Source organism: Prionailurus bengalensis, chromosome C1, assembly GCF_016509475.1.
Source record: "Prionailurus bengalensis isolate Pbe53 chromosome C1, Fcat_Pben_1.1_paternal_pri, whole genome shotgun sequence".
Lineage (NCBI taxonomy): Eukaryota > Metazoa > Chordata > Mammalia > Carnivora > Felidae > Prionailurus > Prionailurus bengalensis.
This window is the reverse complement of record NC_057345.1, coordinates 20,534,081-20,553,703: the sequence shown is the minus strand read 5'-3', so window position 1 is coordinate 20,553,703 and position 19,623 is coordinate 20,534,081. Positions and strand designations below refer to the sequence as shown.

General features: G+C 49.1%; 1 protein-coding gene across 3 annotated transcripts in view; it reads left to right on the top strand.

The window, feature by feature from the left end:
• The window catches only part of WASF2 (WASP family member 2), a 73,383-nt gene extending 58,302 nt beyond the window's left edge, over positions 1–15,081 (top strand). For all 3 annotated transcript variants that reach the window (XM_043574184.1, XM_043574185.1, XM_043574186.1), the window contains exons 3-9: positions 681–815; positions 1,334–1,487; positions 3,665–3,782; positions 4,806–4,936; positions 7,027–7,182; positions 9,031–9,545; positions 10,969–15,081. In XM_043574184.1, the coding sequence (XP_043430119.1) occupies positions 681–815; positions 1,334–1,487; positions 3,665–3,782; positions 4,806–4,936; positions 7,027–7,182; positions 9,031–9,545; positions 10,969–11,126 (1,367 nt within the window). In that variant the 3' untranslated portion in view covers positions 11,127–15,081. The remainder of the gene's footprint in view (positions 1–680; positions 816–1,333; positions 1,488–3,664; positions 3,783–4,805; positions 4,937–7,026; positions 7,183–9,030; positions 9,546–10,968) is intronic.
• The last annotated feature ends 4,542 nt before the right edge of the window (positions 15,082–19,623 follow it).

Sequence of the window (19,623 nt, the reverse complement as noted above, 5' to 3'; positions counted from 1 at the left end):
GGTTTTCAGGGAGGGCTTGAAAGTTTCAGCTTTTTACTTCTTCCTTGAGATGTAAATTTGAAGGATTATAACCTAAAGCAAAGACTTCCAAAGTTGTATGTTATAAAACATAAGATAACCTTCTCACCCCTTAGAAGAAGTTATAAGTCTGTGCTGTGAATTGTTGATAAGTTCAAGGCCCCTCGAAGATACCACAACTCATCATGGTTGTTGAATGTACTTTGGAGGCTCCATTGAGGATGTAATTTCTTATTTTTCATGTTAATGGTAGACACCTACAAGGTCCTTGTAACTCCCAGTCTGTTTCCCAGAACCATTTTACAAGGTGCTTTTACCAAGCAGCAAGGGGGTAAGGGCTGCAGGCATATGTCTACATATTGTCTGCTCTTCCAGGATTAATTTTTTGTATTGCACCTTTTGGTATTATTCATCCTGCATTGAGTTCGTGACTGTTCAGAGTTTGCCAAGAAGACTATTAGAGAACATAAGCAGACTGCTCAAACTATGGAGGGCATCTCTCTATCTATCTATGAAGAGCAAGCATCTGCATGTAACCCAAACCATCTTAGGGGGTGTGTGCGTGTGTTGGGGAGGTGGGGAGTAAAATCTATAGTAGCCAGTTTTTCTAACCATTTATGTCATTTTTATGCACTAGTGACTTGGTTTCTTTGCTCTTTCAGGTAAATATGCAGAGGACATTGTTGGAGAGCTCTTTACTCAGGCAAATACTTTTGCCTCTCGGGTAAGCTCCCTTGCTGAGAGGGTCGACCGCCTACAAGTTAAAGTCACTCAGCTGGATCCCAAGGAAGAAGAAGGTAAGGAAGCTGAGCTCAGCATTTGCAGGCTTTGCTGAGCAGTTTCTTAGAGTTTTTTTTTTTCCTGATTTATAAAAAAGTAAAGGGAAAAATCACAGAGACCTATGGAGTTCAGCTTTGAAATGACACAAGCCTGGGTGGTGTAAAGAAACCTTTTTAGCTCTACCACACCCCCACACACTCCCTCTCTCCCATTCCCCCAATTCTTGCTCAAATGCCCCCTCCCCCAGTCGTATTTTGTTACCATAAAAGTACTTGGAAGATTCATTCCTCCCAAGGAGAGGCCTGCTAGATCTGGCCACATAGTAAACCTTTGTGTTGCCTCATTTTGTTCAGTCGTGAAATGGCTGGGCTGCTGACAGCCTTGTGGGGCTTCCCCAGAGGGGGAGGAAAAAAAACCTGGCTGCAGACAGCCGCAGCCAAGAAACGCAGCAGCTGAGGCCTCTCAGACTGGTGTGACTCAGTGTTTGCTCAAATAGCCTGTCGTCCATTTTCTAACGCCTTCCATCTTCTCTCAGTGTCACTGCAAGGAATCAACACCCGAAAGGCCTTCAGAAGCTCTACCATTCAAGACCAGAAGCTTTTCGACAGAAACTCTCTCCCAGTACCTGTCTTAGAAACATATAACACCTGTGATACTCCTCCACCTCTCAACAATCTTACCCCTTACAGGTAACCTGGCTAGTTCCTCCCTTTTTCAACCTGTGGTTAACAGCACTAGAGTGTTTTTTTATTTAAAGATGTTTACATCAGAGGATTGTATCAAAAAGCTTACTACCTACCCCAGAGTTGTTTGTGGCAGCAGAAGCTAATATTTACCATATAAACACTTGTCACTTATTATTGTTTGGTTTCTGAAATTCATAGTAAATATAATATGTATTGAAAGTTTGCCATAACATTGCATGCTGCAGAGTTTAATTTGGTGTAAGCCAGGTCCACCTTGGATTCTGTCCAAGGAATTTAGTTATTATAGAACCAAAAGGACTTTGTTACAAGGCAGTCCTAGAGCATGCGTCCCAGGGGCAGCATTCTAGCAAGGCTCCCACTTACTCAGAAACCACTAGATTACCAGATGTTTGGGTGTGTTAGTGGGGCTAGCTTTGTGGACTGGCTGCTCTGGGCCCTGAGGGTCCTTCAGAGCTTAAGGAATAATTGGCATCCTTCCAAATGAGTGTCTTTACTTTGTTTAGAACATCCTTTCGACACTCCCCTCTGCAAAGACCTATGCTGCTGCAGCTAAACTTGAGAAAGAAGGTAGCCTTATAGACAGCTTAAAGCCCTTCCCCCCTCCAGTGGTCTGTAGTGTGATCATCCTGCAAAAAACCACTGAGCAGGGCAGAAAGCGAATATTTATCTTGCTTGTATCCATAAATATCTTTGGAACAGGTAAAAAGTAATTACAGATAGCTGGAGGCAGATGTCTTCTGTGAGACATGGGTATACTGCAAAGTAGAATGTGTGTGTGAAACTCAAGGACACCCACCTGATCCAGGGAGCCTGGAATAGGAGCATGGTAGCTATTCACACAGGATAAAAGTACATAGCATCTATCCTGCATTATTACTGCGTAAAATTATCTTTGCACCTTGGCTTTCAAAGGGGCTAGCTGGCAGAGCAGGGCAGAGATTTGACTCTGTAGCCTCCATCATTTATCAAGTTGGATTTGGGCAGAGGGGTTTCAGGGCAAGAAGGGAGTGTACAGCTGATATTGAAGGGAGTATGACATACGACAAAGGGCTTGTGTGATAGGATAGGGTAAACAAATGATATTAAGACAAGTTTATTTTCCAGTTAATGGTATTTTCTTAGTTATCATTCTCCTCTCGATTATCTAGATTTGACCTAACAGAAATGAGCAATGGTGTAGCTAACTCAGAATAAGATTTAATATAAAAATCATTAGTGTTTGGTTTGGAAATGCTTTCTGTGTGTTGTGACAGGATTGGAGGCCAGGGAATGGAATTGCCTTTCTAATTCTTTTTAGTTCAGAATAGTGCTAAAATAAATGTCCACCCCTACCTAGCACATAACTTTTTAGAAAGTGAGAGAGACTTAGTCATGCCAAAGTGCAGGATTCCAACCAGGAACATCAAGTCTGGCAGGTAACCCTTACGTGGACACTCAGTAGCTCTCTCTCTACTTCTGTCACAGCCACTAAAAGATGGTAATTCAATCCTATAAAACAGCTGGCCATGTGTTTTCACTGGGGCCCCCTTGTGGTTGGGGGGTTGGGTGGGGGGTGCTGAGCTATTCTAGAAGGGAGCAAGAAGGTGGATTGCTGTGGTTACCTGTTTTTACAGAGGAATAACAGCTGCACACATAAATGCTTTCATGTATATATATATATATATATATATATATATATATATGTATACATAATGTACACACGTGAACCTGCACATATGTGCATAGGTTTCATGTGGGTGGGAAGCCACTAATGCTTCCTAGAGAGTGCTGGGGAATTGGTGGGGGAAGGGGAACCAATGGCAGAAATCCCCTCTGGTGTGCCAGGATATCAGGATGTCCTCAGGGGGATGTCTGTAGCCATGCAGATCATTAGAAATAATCAGGATCCCTGCTGCTCTAGCCCATTCTTGCCCTGACCATGCAAATTCCTCTATCAGGAATTGAAAGTAAGGCTAAGTTTCTTAAAAAGCCAGATAAATAAAGAGGCGCCATTCAGGGGGCATTGGAATGCTGGTGTGGAAGAGGAAATATGCAGTCGATTTGAATGACTTCTTGATTCCTCAGTGTAAAAACTGCTAACTGGTAGGTATTTGGAATATTGGATTTGGTTGGGAGCTCATCTGTCTACTGACAGCTACTTGTCTTCATTTCTATCCCAGGGACGATGGGAAAGAGGCACTCAAATTCTACACAGACCCTTCGTACTTCTTTGATCTTTGGAAGGAGAAGATGCTGCAGGACACCAAGGATATCATGAAAGAGAAGAGAAAGCATAGGGTGAGGGGAAAGGGGCCTCTGTTCTACACATCAGTAGGCACGATTGTGGAGGGGGGATAAAAAGGAAGCCAGTCTTATATGAAGTAATCATTCCAAGTGGCTGCTTGCTTGGATGCCAGGTGAAACTCTTTAAAAAATGTGTCCACTCCAAGCACAACCAAGATGAAAGTATAAATCACACCAAAAATGTGTTTGTTCCCCCTAGCGCTATTAACAATTGAGTATATTCAGGCTGAGTTTTAGAAATTGACTTTTCTATTCACCATTTATTTCTCTTGCAATTTGCACCTGACTCTGCTGGACACTCAAGCTAGGCTAGTCCCTTCCCCGCCAGTTTTGCAGCTCATTTCTCAGAGATCAGCACAGGGCCCTACAGTGTTTGATTTACAAACAGGAACAGTTTAACACCTTCACTACTGGTTCGGTAGGGCGGGGTGAAGGCATAGACTTAGTTTTGGGAGGTGCTCCCTTCCCCTAGACCTCCAGTGATGCGTGTAAGCATATGACCTACCGGTGGCAACCTCACAATCCCATTAGCATGTCTGCCGGGAGGCCCAAGAGAGTGCCAGGGGCTAGTGCAGCTGCACGGGCTGAGGAATTCTGCCTTGGTTGTTTTATTTTGTTTTGTTAACTATTTCCTTATATCTGTCCCAGATATTTACGGCTGTTATTACTCCTCATCTCTGTTGACTGACCTTTGTGGCAGAGCGAGTAACAAATAGCTTTTTTACTAACCTCCTAACAATTAGAGCTGCTCAGAAACATCAATGAGCTACCCAAAGAGGTAGTGAGTTTCCTATCTGTAGAGGTGTCTGAGTGTGGGATTGAGTGAATGTGTTTGACTTTGGGAGGTGGTTTGGACTAGATGACTCTAGGTCATTCCCAAACGAGTAATTCTATAAATTCTCTAGTTACCGTGTGTTGTCCAGGCAAATCATCTCTTTGCATCCATGAAACCTGGTGGAATTTTAATGAACTTTGGAAAATGTTTTACAAAGGCTTTTCTGTTTCTTATCCTTATAGAAAGAAAAGAAAGATAATCCAAATCGAGGGAATGTAAATCCACGTAAAATCAAGACACGTAAGGAAGAGTGGGAGAAAATGAAGATGGGACAAGAATTTGTGGAATCCAAAGAAAAGCTGGGGCCTTCTGGGTATGTGATGCTTTCGTACTATTGGTAGCATTCTTTGAAGGGCCTGGGACCTGGGGGCAACAGCCTAACAGCTCTGGTGTGACACCTTTCACACCCCTCTGAAGTCTGGCCGTGTGGCATAGATCAATACCACTGTTAATCAGCTACCTTAAAGCGCATCCATCTGGTGATTAAAATTTGCTAAATAAACAAGAGATGCAGCAGTTTAAATGAAGTGACTGTAGTAGTCTGGAAAAGAAAGCCCATGGCTTCTAGTGCCCTTGCTCTGCCAGACACTAGTATGTCTGTGGGCCTCAAAGAAAAGACTGGAAAGAGAAGAAAAGTGGTCTTGGGAGCCCTTTGCCTCCACAGCTTTGATTTGAAGGTCGTGCCTAAGGGCTGGGCATTTCACAGGAGCGGAGAGGGCCAGGCAGAGGATTTGTGCACATCACCAAAGCAACTTTTCAGTCAGCCTTTGTCAGTCTCGGGAGAGAGGCTGGCCAAGGGACTGAAAGCAGACCTCAGAGACAGTGTGGGAAAGGTCGCTTGGCCAGTATTGAGGCTATATATCTCCATGGGGAAATAGTAGATGTCAGTCTGACCCATTTCCCAATACCAAATCACACTGGAGGTTTAAAAGGAAAAAAATGGTTTTAGAGCTTGGTTTGATGCTTATCCTGATGTCCGACCTGTGTGACATTCAAAGCCAAGTTACCACGACTGCTTGGCATGAATGTTGCCCTGGTTTTTCCTCTAAATACATTGCATCCTGGCTGTCGGAGAACGATGCCAGCCCATGCCGGGTGTCTAGGAATGATAAAAGGAAAGAGTTGAGTTGTTCTTGCTTTTAGGAATAACTCTACCATGAAAATCTTGACTTTTGAAAATCTTGACACTTCTGACACTTGTTCTTCCTGGATTAAGAGATTTGTTTTAAAGAGTGATGAAGGTGGTGAGGGAAAAAATGAACCTTTCTACAGGGAGATCAGCCCTGAGGGCACCTTTCTTACCTTCAACTCCAAGTAAAAGGGGCCATTTTGTTCCGTGGTCCCATCTTGTTCAGTCAGGCCTTGTCTCAGGTTCTGGGACTCTAAGGCCAGAATCTTGCACGTTCAGAATGCCAACGATTACGTGTTTGTTTTTTGTTGTTTTTGTGGGTGTGGAATGGGGCTGGTGAAAACAAGGACTTTGCCTCCCATTTTCCTCTTGTCTAAGAAGTTTGGGATCAGGCCACATGGCTGGCCTACCTGGATATGCTTGTTGGGGAACCTATAAAGAGATGTGCCAAGCCTACAGGGGTCTGGGCTTTGGGGATTTTTTGCATCAGAGCATCATTTGATTTGTTAGTTCTCTTCAACTCTCTTCTCCTGGAGTCTGTTTGCAATGAGTTCTTTAGAACCCAACAGTGGTGGAGTAAAGGGGGAGGTGGAGCGGAACCAACCATATTTTGCTAGCTGCTAGTTGGTGTATTTATGCTCATTTGGAGGTTTGTTGTTCACCCAAGGCCCAGTGCTCTGGGGGACAGGTTTTCATGAGGCGCAGGCCCTAGCACCTTACTTAAATTGGCAGCTCGTTGTGTTGGATAAGAGACCTGGCAGGGAGACCGAGTCTAGCTACCACACAGCAACTTGCATTTGTCCTCAGCTTGGTTTTGCAATCAAATGCCTCCTTGGCCTTTGAGTACTCCAGAGGCTTGCTGACCTCCAAATGAGGCTGTGTGCCAGTCACGTGTTTATAGCTCACTAGCCTTGGGGCTTGGCTTTGCCCTTTGCCACAAGACAGACTTTGGGATTTGGGTATAGGCTGCTCTTAACATTTGGGAGAGAATTTAAAACAACTGCTGGGTTTGCCAAAGCCAACCAGCACTGGGAAAGGAACGGCATGGTTTTGATTATCTGGGTTGGGAGACATTTAACAATAGAATTTAGTCCTAAATTTTAATCCAGAATTTAGTCCTAAAATTAAATTTCAGAATTTTATGTGGAATTTTACTCTTTCTTTCTTCCTAATAGCTTTTGTATCAAATGCATTTTGGTGGAGTCGCTTAAAAAAGCATGAGCGTATCACTCACACTTTTTAAATGGCTGTTTCGGCATTGGGTTCGTTGTCAGGTATCCGCCCACCTTGGTGTACCAGAATGGCAGTATTGGCTCTGTTGAAAATATGGATGGAAGCAGCTACCCACCACCACCGCAGTCAGATTCCACTTCTCCACCTTCTCCTTCCTTCTCTGAGGACAGCTTGCCTCCCCCACCCGTAGAATTCAGGTAAATGATGCTATCTCTTCTGTCTACTTTGAGTGGTTACATACTCAAGAACAAAATATGTGTTCTTTAGGGTGCCTGAATAGGCTCAGTCTGTAGAGCATGCAACTCTTGATCTTGGGGTTGTGAATTCGAGCCCCATCTTGGGTATAGAGATTACTTTAAAAAATAAAATCTTGGGGCACCCGGGTAGCTCTGTCAGTTAAGCGTCTGACTTCGGCTCAGGTCACGATCTCATGGTTTGTGAGTTTGAGCTCTACGTCAGACTCTGTGCTAAGAGTCTGTGTCTCCCCTCTCTCTTCCCCTCCCGTGCTCATGCTCTGTCTCTCTCTGTCTCTCAAAAATAGGGGCGCCTGGGTGGCTCAGTCGGTTAAGCGTCCGACTTCAGCTCAGGTCACGATCTCACGGTCCGTGAGTTCGAGCCCCGCGTCGGGCTCTGGGCTGATGGCTCAGAGCCTGGAGCCTGTTTCCGATTCTGTGTCTCCCTCTCTCTCTGCCCCTCCCCCGTTCATGCTCTGTCTCTCTCTGTCTCAAAAATAAATAAAAGTTAAAAAAAATTAAAAAAATAATAATAAATGTTAAAAAAAAAGTTTTTTTAAGAAAAAAAAATAATAAAATCTTAAAAAAAAAAAAAAGACGACGAGGGATGCCTAGGTGGCTCAGTCAGTTAAGTATCTGACTCTTGGTTTCGGGTTAGGTCATAATCTCACGGTTTGTGAGATCAAGTGCCACGTTGGGCTCTGTGCAGACAGCATAGAGTCTGCTTGGGATTCTTTCTCTCCTCTTTCTTTGCCCCTCCCTCTCTTGCTCATGTGTGCTCGCTCGCTCTCTCAGAATAAATAAACTTTTTTCTTTTCTTTTTTTTAAGTACAAAATGTGTGTTCCAAATCCAGGCCAGGACCAGTAAAATAACTTCAGTGAAGTCTGTCTAGATAATAGAAATGATTAACATTTTTTTAAGTGTTTGTTAGGTGCCAGGCGTTATGCCAAACACCTTCTATGTTGCCTAATCCTCACAACAATCATCCTGAGCTAGGTACCCATTTTACAGATGAGTGAATGGTAAGGCACAAAGAGGTCAGTGAACTTACCTAAGGTTGCACAGCAGAGCCATGATTGGAAAGCAGGTCATTCTGACTGCAGAGCCTATATTCTTAACTGTTTAGCTATACTGGAACAGATAGAGATCACCAACTTATCTTTTACTTTTTTACTTAGCTTCAATTCAGTGTGAGTTAAATGAGTGGCACATTCATTTCCCATCTCTGCTGACCCTCAGATCCTCATCCCTGTCAGGTTTTTCCACATGAACGCTGGAGGTACATTTGCCTAAATCTGTACCCTGCTCAGATTGGTCAGCTTGGCTTGGGTTTCCTGCCCTCGCAAGATCTGGTGAATGACAGTATTCTGAGGAATAGAGCCCAGTGAGTGGGTGTTGTTTTAGATTTCTTTTGCATGCCTTCTTGGTCCCCAGCTCTAGGATTAAACAGACTCTTCCTCCTAGAGGAGGGTTCAGGAGGGTGCCTTCCCTTGGAAAGCTGAAAGGTTTGAGGAGGACCTAAGAGATGACCTTGGCTAACCCTTACCTGGTAGAGGAATCCTAGTCTACTTCTTTCAAATAGTTATTCTCAATTTCTGCTTATATTCCTCTGTTGATGAAAGCTCATTACATTACCAGGCTGCCCCATTGCAGTGTTGGTTTGTTCTGACCATTCTCAGGTTTTTCTTTCTATTTGAGCTAAAATGAAATAATAGTCAACTGAAATGAACCTAGGCTCGTATATAAGCTTAATTAAAGGTGGATGTTCACATGCTCAGAGTGATGATGGGTCTCTTTCTGTGTCCTTTTAGCTGCCCCGCAGACAGCAACCAAAGAGGGTCCGGTTTAGCTGGACCCAAAAGATCCAGTGTGGTCAGCCCAAGCCATCCACCACCAGCGCCTCCTCTGGGCTCTCCTCCAGGCTCCAAACCCGGGTTTGCTCCACCACCTGCTCCTCCACCTCCACCTCCAGTGATGGGCGTTCCACCCCCACCACCGCCTGGAGGATTTGGGTCTCCGGGGACCCCACCACCACCTTCACCCCCATCTTTCCCACCTCACCCCAATTTTGCTGCCCCTCCGCCTCCTCCCCCACCGCCCGCAGCTGACTACCCGACTCTGCCACCACCTCCCTTGTCCCAACCAGTGATAGGCGCACCTCCTCCTCCCCCTCCTCCCCCTCCTCCGGGGCCCCCTCCTCTCCCTTTCAGTGGTGTGGATGACCAGCCTGTTGCACCCCCACCACTTGCCGATGCCACCAAGCCTAAGTCCTCCTTGCCTCCTGTGAGCGATGCCCGCAGTGACTTACTTTCAGCCATACGTCAAGGTAATTCCCAGTGCTGGGTCCGGGGCCATGAAGTCTTGTCTTTCTGCAGCCGGGATGACTGATTGGAGGGTGGGCTAGGGGTTCTGTGCCCTTCCCAGGAAATAGCTTTCATTAGGTGGGGAGGGATTGGGAGGGACCTCAGGCTTTAGATCAGCCTAAAGAAAGGCTTCGCTCTGAAAGTAGCAGAGATTTAGATTTCTTTCCGCCTTGGTGTGAAGTAAAGGACTCTTGGGGCACCTGGTACTCTACCCAAGTCAGTAGAGCATCCGACTCTTGTTCCCAGGGTCGTTGAGTTTGAGTCCACGTTGGGTGTGGAGCCTATTAAAAAATTAAAAACTAGGGGCGCCTGGGTGGCTTAGTTGGTTAAGCGTCCGACTTCGGCTCAGGTCATGATCTCACGGTCCGTGAGTTCGAGCCCCGCATCGGGCTCTGTGCTGACAGCTCAGAGCCTGGAGCCTGTTTCAGATTCTGTGTCTCCCTCTCTCTCTCTGCCCCTCCCCTGTTCATGCTCTCTCTCTGTCTCAAAAATAAATAAACGTTAAAAATTTTTTTTTTTTAATTAAAAACTAAAGGATTCTTAGGGTTCCTAGACTGACTTAGAAGAGCATGTGACTCTTGATATATCGGGGTTGTGAAAATAAGTAATGTGTTCTTAACTTGGGGTCTTTGAACTCCTTGAAAATACATGCTTTGCATGTGTTTGCATTCATTTTGTGCCCCGGAAAAAAACAAGCATCACTACTCCCTAGAAGGTACTTCTCTGGCCAGACTCCACCATGGCCCTCTCCTCCACTTTTGTGCCTTTCACATCCTTCTTTCCTTCTCTCTTTCCCCCTTTCTCACCCTGTCCTTCTCCCCTTTTTCTCCTATCCCCTCCCTCTTTGTCTCCTTCCCCACCTTTCTGTGCTCCCTCATCATCATCTGACCCTTGTCAGATTTATTCTCTTTCTGTCAGAGGTCAGGTCTAGTCCCTAGGGGTTAGAGTGGTTTCTTCTGTGTGTGAGCCTCCTGGAACTGAAGGGTTGTCTGGAGAAGACAAGTTGGGGCAGCTGAGCTCCGTGATAATCGATGAACTGAGCAGACTGAGTGCCCACTTGGTGCGGTATGGTGGCCACTCCCCACTCAGAGCCTCTTGAGAAGTACCGTCCTCACCAGCCTGACAGCATGGAAACTGGAAAGGATGGCAGCCTTCCTCCCCAACATGCCTACAGCACTAGGGCCAGAATTGTATAAACCCTCATTGTCTTTTCTTGCTTCCCCCTTTCTCTCTTTGCTCTTCCAGAGGATTTTTTTTCTTTCCCCTTTCCCCATACTTCACCCACCAGTAGCCACTCCCCCTTCCTCAGTCCTGTGTGGATTCTGAGACCTACTCACCTTCTGAACCCTTCTTTCTCTCCTTCTTTCTCTCTCTCTCTCTCACCAGGCTTTCAGCTGCGAAAGGTTGAGGAGCAGCAGGAACAAGAGAAGCGGGATGTTGTGGGCAACGATGTGGCCACCATCTTGTCACGTCGAATTGCTGTGGAGTACAGTGACTCAGAAGATGATTCCTCTGAGTTTGATGAGGACGACTGGTCGGATTAACTCTTTCTGCCTGCTCTCCCACCTCCTTTTTCTTTCCTGCTGCTGCCTTCTTTGATGCCTATCCCAACAGTCCAATGGGGGGAAAGAGGGAGGAAAAAACAATTTCAAGGGGCCAAAGCCTTTTCTGAAGCAACCAAAGATATATCCAAGTGCTTCCTCCAAATCAACATATATTTCCCCGTCTCCCCATAGTCAGGCCCCGTGGGGCTCCTGAGGTTCAGTAGCTGAGATGTTCCCTCTTCCCTTCAAGTGACTGTTGCATATTGAAGAGAAGGAAAAACTCCAGAGCAGATCCCTTTGATTGGGCTTAGATTGGAGTTGGTGCCTTCCCCTAGGAGCCATTTTCAACTGTGGTCTTCTTCCAGAATCCTTACCCTTACCCTTTGAATAATACGAGCCATCTTCTGGTCCTAATGCCTGCATGGACATGGCCAGCCCCTTTTCCCATGCACTGAGAGGGCAGAGCAGGCCACACGTCCTAGCAGCCAGACTGCCTGCCACACCTTTTTGCCCTGGTGAGCAGGGTGAGCTACCTTTTGCTAAGTTATCTCTATGTCTGGATGCCCTTTATGCTAGGAGCCATCAGGCCCTAAGGAGCATCTCCCCATCTGCCCAGAAATTGTGCCTTTCTAAAGGCTGAAGTTGTCGCCTCCCTCCCAGGCTCCCTCTCCAGAGTGTGGTGTCCAGGTGTCCCTTAAATGTCCCTCCCTCACTACCAGGTGCGTTAGGCACCACAGCCCAGCTCAGACCTCTAATATCCATGACCAAACTAGCCCCAACACACTGGTGTGTGGACCTCTCTGCTAGCTGTCAGGAATCAAGCTTCGAGACTCAGAGCTGCAGGACTGAAAGGATGGTAAACTCCTTGAATCCTGCCCTCTTGATGATGCTGAAATCTGGACACGGGAAATGACTCGCTCCAGGTCACACAGATGATTGGTGACAGAACTGGAGCCCAGAGTTCCTCATTCCAAGTCACCTGTGTCTTCTGGAACCAAGTAGGGGGTACTTGCTGGAGTCTAGGCAGAGCAGTCTTGGCTCTGTGCTACTCCAGACCTTACCCCATAGGTGGGGGTCCCAGTAGGAGGGCTCAGAGCCAGTGCCAGGCCTGTCAGTGCTGCTCAGACCCTTATAGCCTGTCTTACAATTCTTTGCTTCCCCTTTACTATCACCATAGAACCACATGGCCTTGGGAGCCATCCTTCTGGGGGACCAGAGGTAGTGAGAGAAGGAAGGGGGTAGGCAGCTTTGACAGGTGCTGTTTTCAATTCCTCTGCAACTCGTCCCCTTTTTATTTCCCCAATTTAAGCATAGGTTCTGCCAGCTGTAGAAACTTCAGTCCCTCAGGCTGGCGGCTGCCGCAGGTAGCTGCCTAGGGGGGCCTGGCAGCCGTGAGGAGGGCTGAAAGGCAGAGGGGCTCTGGGTCTTGTTTCCAGCTCCCTCCTCACTGCGTGCAGTGATGTTCCCTCCCTCGCTCCCCCTCTTTCCAGAGCTAATACACAGGTGCTATTATTCAGAAAAAAACTGGTCAGCTTTGGCCAACAGTGAGGTTTCTTCTCTTCTGCCCTAACTATTGTGTAGCCTCTTATGCTGAAACCGGCTTCTCCTGGCTTCTCCAGCTTTCAGAGCCCTGAAACAAAGAGAAACAGGATCTGTCTCTACCCAGCACAGCAAATGGTTGTAGTAATTGCCAAAGCCCTCATAAACCCCTCCGGCTTGAGGAGAGTGTGTAATCACGGGTACTACCGCTGTGCCCTGGCTGGATGCTCCCCCTCTGCCTTCTTTCCTTGAACTCTGGCGTGGTGACTGAGCCAGTAGGGACCAGCATGCCCTCCTGCTGGGGCCGCTCCAGAATATACCCTCCTCGCCCTCCCCAGATCAGGTGTCTGCGGCACAGGTCTGGTACCCTGCTACAGTGCTGAGCATACCAAGCTGTGTGTGCCCCCGCCTTGCTTCCCTCCTTGCACTTTGGAAGCTGAAGGTGCTTTCTTCAGAACCCTAAAATGGCTGTTGAAGGTGCCCCTGGCTGCAGCCCAGCAGTGGCTGGAGAGGCAGGTGGAGGGCAGTGGTTCTCCCAAATAGGAGTCCTGGGGCCTGGCCAGGCCAGGGTTTGGGCCTAATGGCTTTGACTAAATTACCCCCATCCCCCTCCTTTCCGGAAAAGGGGGAGCCAGCGCCACTTGCTATCATTCTGCTCTGACCTTGAAGGGGGCGGTGTTGGCCTGGCTTCTGGAATGGACACAATCCGCCCTGGAAAGGGCTGGGGGCAGGAGCGGGGGGTGGGGGGGTTGGGGGGGCACTGCCTGCGGAAGGTAGGATTAGATCATTAGCTCAGTGACCTCCTAGGGTTTCGATGTGCTGTGTTCTCATCCTACAGCTGGTTTGGTAATGATCTGCAAGTCCCGGAGAGCAACAGCACAGCTCTGCCTGACGCTCTCATTAAAATCTATGCAGCCAAGCTCTGTGCTTTGTAGCAGCCGGCCTTGCGAAGCCTCCTCAGCTCTGGGGGCTGGGGACCCAGTCAGCCGAGAGGCCCTCTGGGCTCTATTTATGCATATGCGCACCCTCCCACCCCCCCCCCACCCCCAAAAAAACCCAACTTCTTTAAACCCAGAGCCCTTTAAGATGATAAAGGACCCTGTGCAGGTAATTGTGTGTCTTTGGAATCCTGTGATTGTAGAATGCAAAGTTTAGTGATTATTTAAACTGGGCCAAGGCTGGTAGGAGTATGGAGCAATGGCTCATAAGGACTCTTAAGCTCTGAAGCCAAGGAGCCACCTCCCTTCCCTGGCCTGCCCAGCCCAGGGGACCTGCCCCCATTCCTGTGGCCCAGGGACCCAGCTTCCATTCGGCAGTGTCAGAAGTGACTTGTGGCTTTGCCATGCTTGTGAGATGACTACATTCCAAAGGAGCAGCTACCGGGAGGGGGTAGGCTCTGCAGTCCCTTGGAGGGCTCAGAGCAGCTGGCCCAAGCTCCAGCTCGCCTCCAACGGAAGCTCAAGCGCCCTCAGAAACGACCCTGGCCAATGTCACCACAGAGCCGAGGCGGTGTTGTCAGGGCTAATGTGAAATCTCTTCCCGTGGCGCCGATCCTCCGGCTCTGCAGCGCCAGCTTGGACAGATTGAGGTCTCTGTGGCTTTGGTGACCCTGCTTAAGCATTCCCACCGTGTCCCAGCGTGTCCCAGCTCGGCTCTCTGCCTGCCTCCCTCTGCAGCCCCCCTCACCTGACCTCAGGGCCTGGGGAGGGGACCAGTGCCCCAGGGCAAGGGGCTTTTGCTCCAGAGAAGTGTCAGGCTCCCTGGGGGCATCAGGCTTTGAGCTCTACTGGGGTCCTGCATACCTGGGACCAGGTTTCACTAGGAGATTGTGCCTCATATTGTGTCTCAGTGAGGGCTAGGGAACAATTCTGTTATTGTATTAACTTAACTCAGTTAACTCACTTGAGAAACTAACCAATTTTTACTTTCTGTCTAGAATGATGTACATGTAGGAGAGTGAGCTGTAAAGCTCCCAAAGTGCCTTGTTTTCTCTGATATAAATATATTTATAAGGACCTATTCCAGTGGATTCTTGGGTATGTTTGCCACATCGATTTTTAGGGAATGGGCCTATAACATTGTAGGGAAATGGTCTGGAAATGGGTCCCTTTCCCCTGAGGGTGGGAAAGGAGATTCAGTTAGAGATCTGTGAGGGTGAGGTTAAACCAAACCCCTGAGGTGACCCTTTCCTCTTCGCTGTACTCCTCCTCTTAGGCCCTTAGGAGGATGTCCTGTTTTTTTTAAAGCCCCGTGGCTCCAAGCCTGGCCTCATTTGTTTCCCTGCCAGGCTCATGTGTGGACCACATTAGCACCCCTATGACCTGAGGATTCCATGTAACAATTTTATATATACATGCGAATATGTAAATGCCGACATTTTAAGTAATTTGATAAAGCCTTTGTAGCTACTCAGCCACCTTTGGTGTGTGTGCGTGTGTCTGTCTATGTGCACATCTCTCTGTTTCTAATGGGAAAAGTGATTGGAAGGGGACAACATTGAATGCCACAGGTGGTGACCAGAGCTCTGGAGGGAAGTCTAGTGTGGGTGGGCTCCAGGAGCAGGAGGCCTCTGGTTCTGGATGGTATACCCTGTGTGGGAGGTGGAGATGAAGGGCGGAAAACCATTCTGGTTTAGAAGGAGACCAGGTTGGGGGACCCAGAAGGCCGGATCCCCAGGCCCTCCTAGCTGGCTGCGGTGCGTGTGTGGGGCCAGGGGGGGAGACCGGCTGTTGGCCATTTCATCAGGCAGGAGAAGAGCACTGGCTGAATGCTGATACTGCTTCCCAACATCTGGCCGGCATCTTGTCTGCCTCTCAGACCCAAGCAACTTACCTTAAATAGAATGATTTTCAGTGGAATCTGATAAAAAGTTTCGGCTGCCGCACGCCCCTTCTCCCGCCTGGGAAGGCGAAGGGGCTGGGTTTATATTCTGACCCAAAAAAATGACCTACCCAGGAAGCAACGGTTGTTCCGAGCACAGCTGCTGCGGGTGACTGTCCCTGGAGGTAATTTATGGGCAGACACCCAGTCCCAGTCCCGGGCCCCGCAGACTGCAGTGGGGTGGCCCTGGGAGAGGGGTGGGAGCAAGGTTGGTGACTGCTGGTCACGCCTGCTGTTCAGAGAGAGTCACCCACTGGCGTCCCAGGAGAGGGGGCAGAAGTTTTGAATTGTCAGCAACTGCTGCGCCAGCCGCTCTGAGCTCATCGCTGGAGGTGGGGGTGCAGGGGAGGGGGCGCGGGAGCCAGCTCGCCCCGGCGGAGCCCCTCGCTCCACCCTCCTGCTCAGGCCTGTGTTTAGTCAGCACTTGGCTTCCCGAGACCGGTGACTGACAGGCGGCCAGACGCCCGCCCTGGGAGAAGACAAAATGGTGGTGTCGGGAGCCGCCCTTGCTGGGGAATTGGAAGGGAGGAATGTGGTTCTGGGAAGCGGGCGGCCCCAGCTTAAATTCCGGCTCCTCAACTTGGGAGCTGTGACCCCATGCTTCACCTCTTGGGGCTAATCCTGAGAAGAACGAGCATTTGCTAAGTGCCTACTACCTGCTCAGGACTGCGCACGCTTTATTTCAGCCTTATAAGGGAAGGGTCGGTCCCTCGTTGTCCACGTGAGGAAAACAAGTCCAGAGGTTGAGTTGCCTAAGACCGTGTAGCTGGCCAGGAGCAGAGTCACAGTTCAAGCACGGGTCTCTCTTAAGCCAGAGCTCGTGCTCTGTCCACCACGCAACTCTAAGCAGCTTTCAGAACCTCTGCATCTAGAATCGTGGTCTTTGGTGTCGTTGGGGGCACGTTAAGGTTTTCTGTTCGGGTCTGCCCCACCCTCTGGTGCCCAGTTTTACAGGTGTTGGCTATTTTTGTTCTTTGGAATCAAGTGGGCTGGGCCGAGGGCCCAACTGTCCCAGATCATAAGAGTTGAAAATACCTTCCCCCTCAGCTGCCCGGGAACAAAGTGGGTTCCCTAGGTGTGGCCTGGGGCTTCCCACAGACACCGCTCAGTACACGCACGCACACCCGCGAAGGTGCACACATTTCTGCACAAAGACGTACACACACACAAGACGACACGTATCCACGTGAGTGGGCACACTTGAGAACCCAGGCCCAGGGTCACGTGCGCACGCCGTACACAGAGCCCTGCCCTTGTGCAAACAAGGACACAGATCAGCACACGGTTACAGGAACACGTAATGGCAAGCAAACCTCACACGGTCCTCAGGAGCCACCCCTCCCTTCGCGCTGCCTCCGCCAGTTCCTCACTGCCCCCTCCTGGCCGCCCAGTGACCAGGGCAACCTGGCACTATTTCCTGTGACTTCTGCTCTGAGGTGGTTGTCAGCTAGTTCCCTTCTTGATAATGAGGCTGGGAGCAGTTTCAGGTGCTCTGCGTAGACTGCCCCTCAGCCCCAGGAGATGAAGGTGTCTAGAGAGAGGTCTGAAGCTGGAGGACCAAAAAAGAGGCTTTCACACCCTCAGGAATCCCTCATGGTCGACTTCTCAGTACCTTGGTGGCAGGAGTCCTGCGTGGATACCCCTTCCCACCTCAGCAGTCAGCCACTCTGCCCTTAACCTTGCGAACTGTGCACACACCTGCTCACGCTGGATACATATTTAAAGAGGAGCAGACTTCATGGCTGAGAAGTCAGAGGTCAGGTCTTTTAGCTCCCACCTTGCTGCTCCCTCTCTGGGCCTCAGCTTCCTCACCTATTTAGTGAAGAGTTAAGTTGACCATGATATATGCAAACCTCTCCATCCTGACATCTCACCATGTCTGGAAATAACACCTCTCCCAAACATATGTGCCCGAGTACATTACATCCATAAACACGACCCCATGGATTCTTTAGGCCAGTCCTGGGAGGATTACCAACACAAAACCTTTTAGTGCTGTTTTACAGTTGAGGAAACAAAGCGCAGAGAGACACAGCAACTTGTCCAAAGTCACACAGCAAGTTGGCAGCGGGCATGGAAATAGAATCCTCTTCTTATAGGCCCCAAGCTGCCTACAAGAGAGTAGAACACCCTGGGGGCGCAGACCCAGAGTCCAGGAGATAGGAACAACAGAGACTAAGCCAGAAGCTCTGCTTTTTTTTTTTTTTTTAAGTTTATTTTTTTAGTAATCTCCACCCAATGTGGGGCTTGAACTCACAACCCCAAGATCAAGGAGTCACGTGCTCCACTGAGCCAGCGAGGTGTCCCAGAAGCTCTGCACTTCTGTCTGGAGTCCTGAAGGCTGAGGGGAACCCAGCGGACGTTCCAGAGTTAGGCGTTGAGATGGAGACTGGGAAACAGCAACTTGCACCCTGGGTGGGTTCTGCCACCCCCCACCCTACCAGCAGACTGCAAACCTCAGGCTTCTTCTGCAGAGCTGGAGGAGGCTATATTCGCTAAGGTATGTACACACACGTGAGTGGTGTGCATGCGTGCCTAGGCTCCACAGGCGTGCACTCACATGTAGACGTATGTTCATATATGCCTACAAATAGGCATGTGTAACATGTAAGTGTACATGTTTGCAAGTCTGTATACATGTGACTATATTTGTGTGCTTAGGTGAGGTGTGTTTGGATGTACATGTGTAAGTGGTTTCTGTGTATCTGGCAGGTACATTTATATACGTGTAACATGTTTGCACACGTACTGGGTTTGTTCATGAATGTACTTGGGTATATGCAAATACATGCATTTGTGTAAAAAAGCAGAGTGAATTCTATCCATTCACATGACTGGGGAGTGTATGTAAATGTGTGTGCAGGGAAGGTTTCATGTGACTGTGTACACATGAATCATAGGGGTGCCCTCCCAAGGGAATATGATGTCAGTGTTCACCTAAGCTCTGGCTCCAGCCAGGCACTGGGCTCATAGCACCCCCACCCCACCCCCGCACTCTATTCCCCAGACCCATCCTGCTTGGCCAATTTGCAGCCTCTCGCTCCCAGCTCCCGAGAAGGCCTGCAGCAAAGTCAAGGGGCTGGTGGCCAATTAGCGAGGGGGTTAATCAGGGATCTGGGGACCCCCGGGGGGCGGGAAGCTGAAGGCAGGCATTGGGGTTGGCAGGAGCACTTGCTGCCTGTCATGGGGGTGGGGGAGGGGAGAGATAAGGAGAGGAGGCAGAGCCAGCCTACTGGCTGGAAACTGAGGGTCTGCCTGTGAATTCATGATTGCTGAGCACCGATAGCAGCGGGGAGCCTGTGTGACACTGTGTGCAAAAGGACATATATGCATGCATTCAAGTCCTTGAATGTGGTCCTATATGCAAATGTGTGTACCTGACCAGATACCATCTGTATATACATGTGCAGTTTTGTGTCTGTATATATGTGGGTGTGCAGTGGTGTGCAGATGGGTATGCAAGCATGTCTGGACCCTCGTGCACATGTGTATACAGGGGTAAGTCTGTGTGTATACTCTGTGTGAAGGCATGTACATACACTGAAGTAGGTATATCTGCCTGCAAATGTGCACGTGAAGTCGATTAGCATGTGTGCAGTGATATATCTGTGTGCACACTGTGTATGTACCAGTGTGCAAATACATCTGGGTGTACACGCATGTCTGGATGTATGTGCATATGTGTGTTTGGCCAGGGGCCTGGACCCCCCCATGTGTGCCTGTGTGTGCCCATGTGTGTGTACTCATAGGTCTGCATGTATAACAGGCCTCAGCATGTAGGAAGCTAGGGAACGTGAGGCTGGCGGGCTCCGGGCTCCGGGCTCCAGGAGAGAATCTGACAGACGATGAGACTTGCCGCAGCCCCCAGCCCCGGGAGCCTGTTTTCCAGCCCGCGGAAGCTGTGAGCCCGTGAACTCATCTTATATTAATAGCTGCTGTCTCCTCACTTATTGCAGGGAGAGGCGGTCATGGCCCCAGCGGGGGCTCAGCACTCAGGGCTCCTCCCCTCCCCCACACAGGACCTGGGAAGAAGAGGAGGAGAGATGGGCCTTAGGGCCTATCCAAGCAGGAAGGCAGG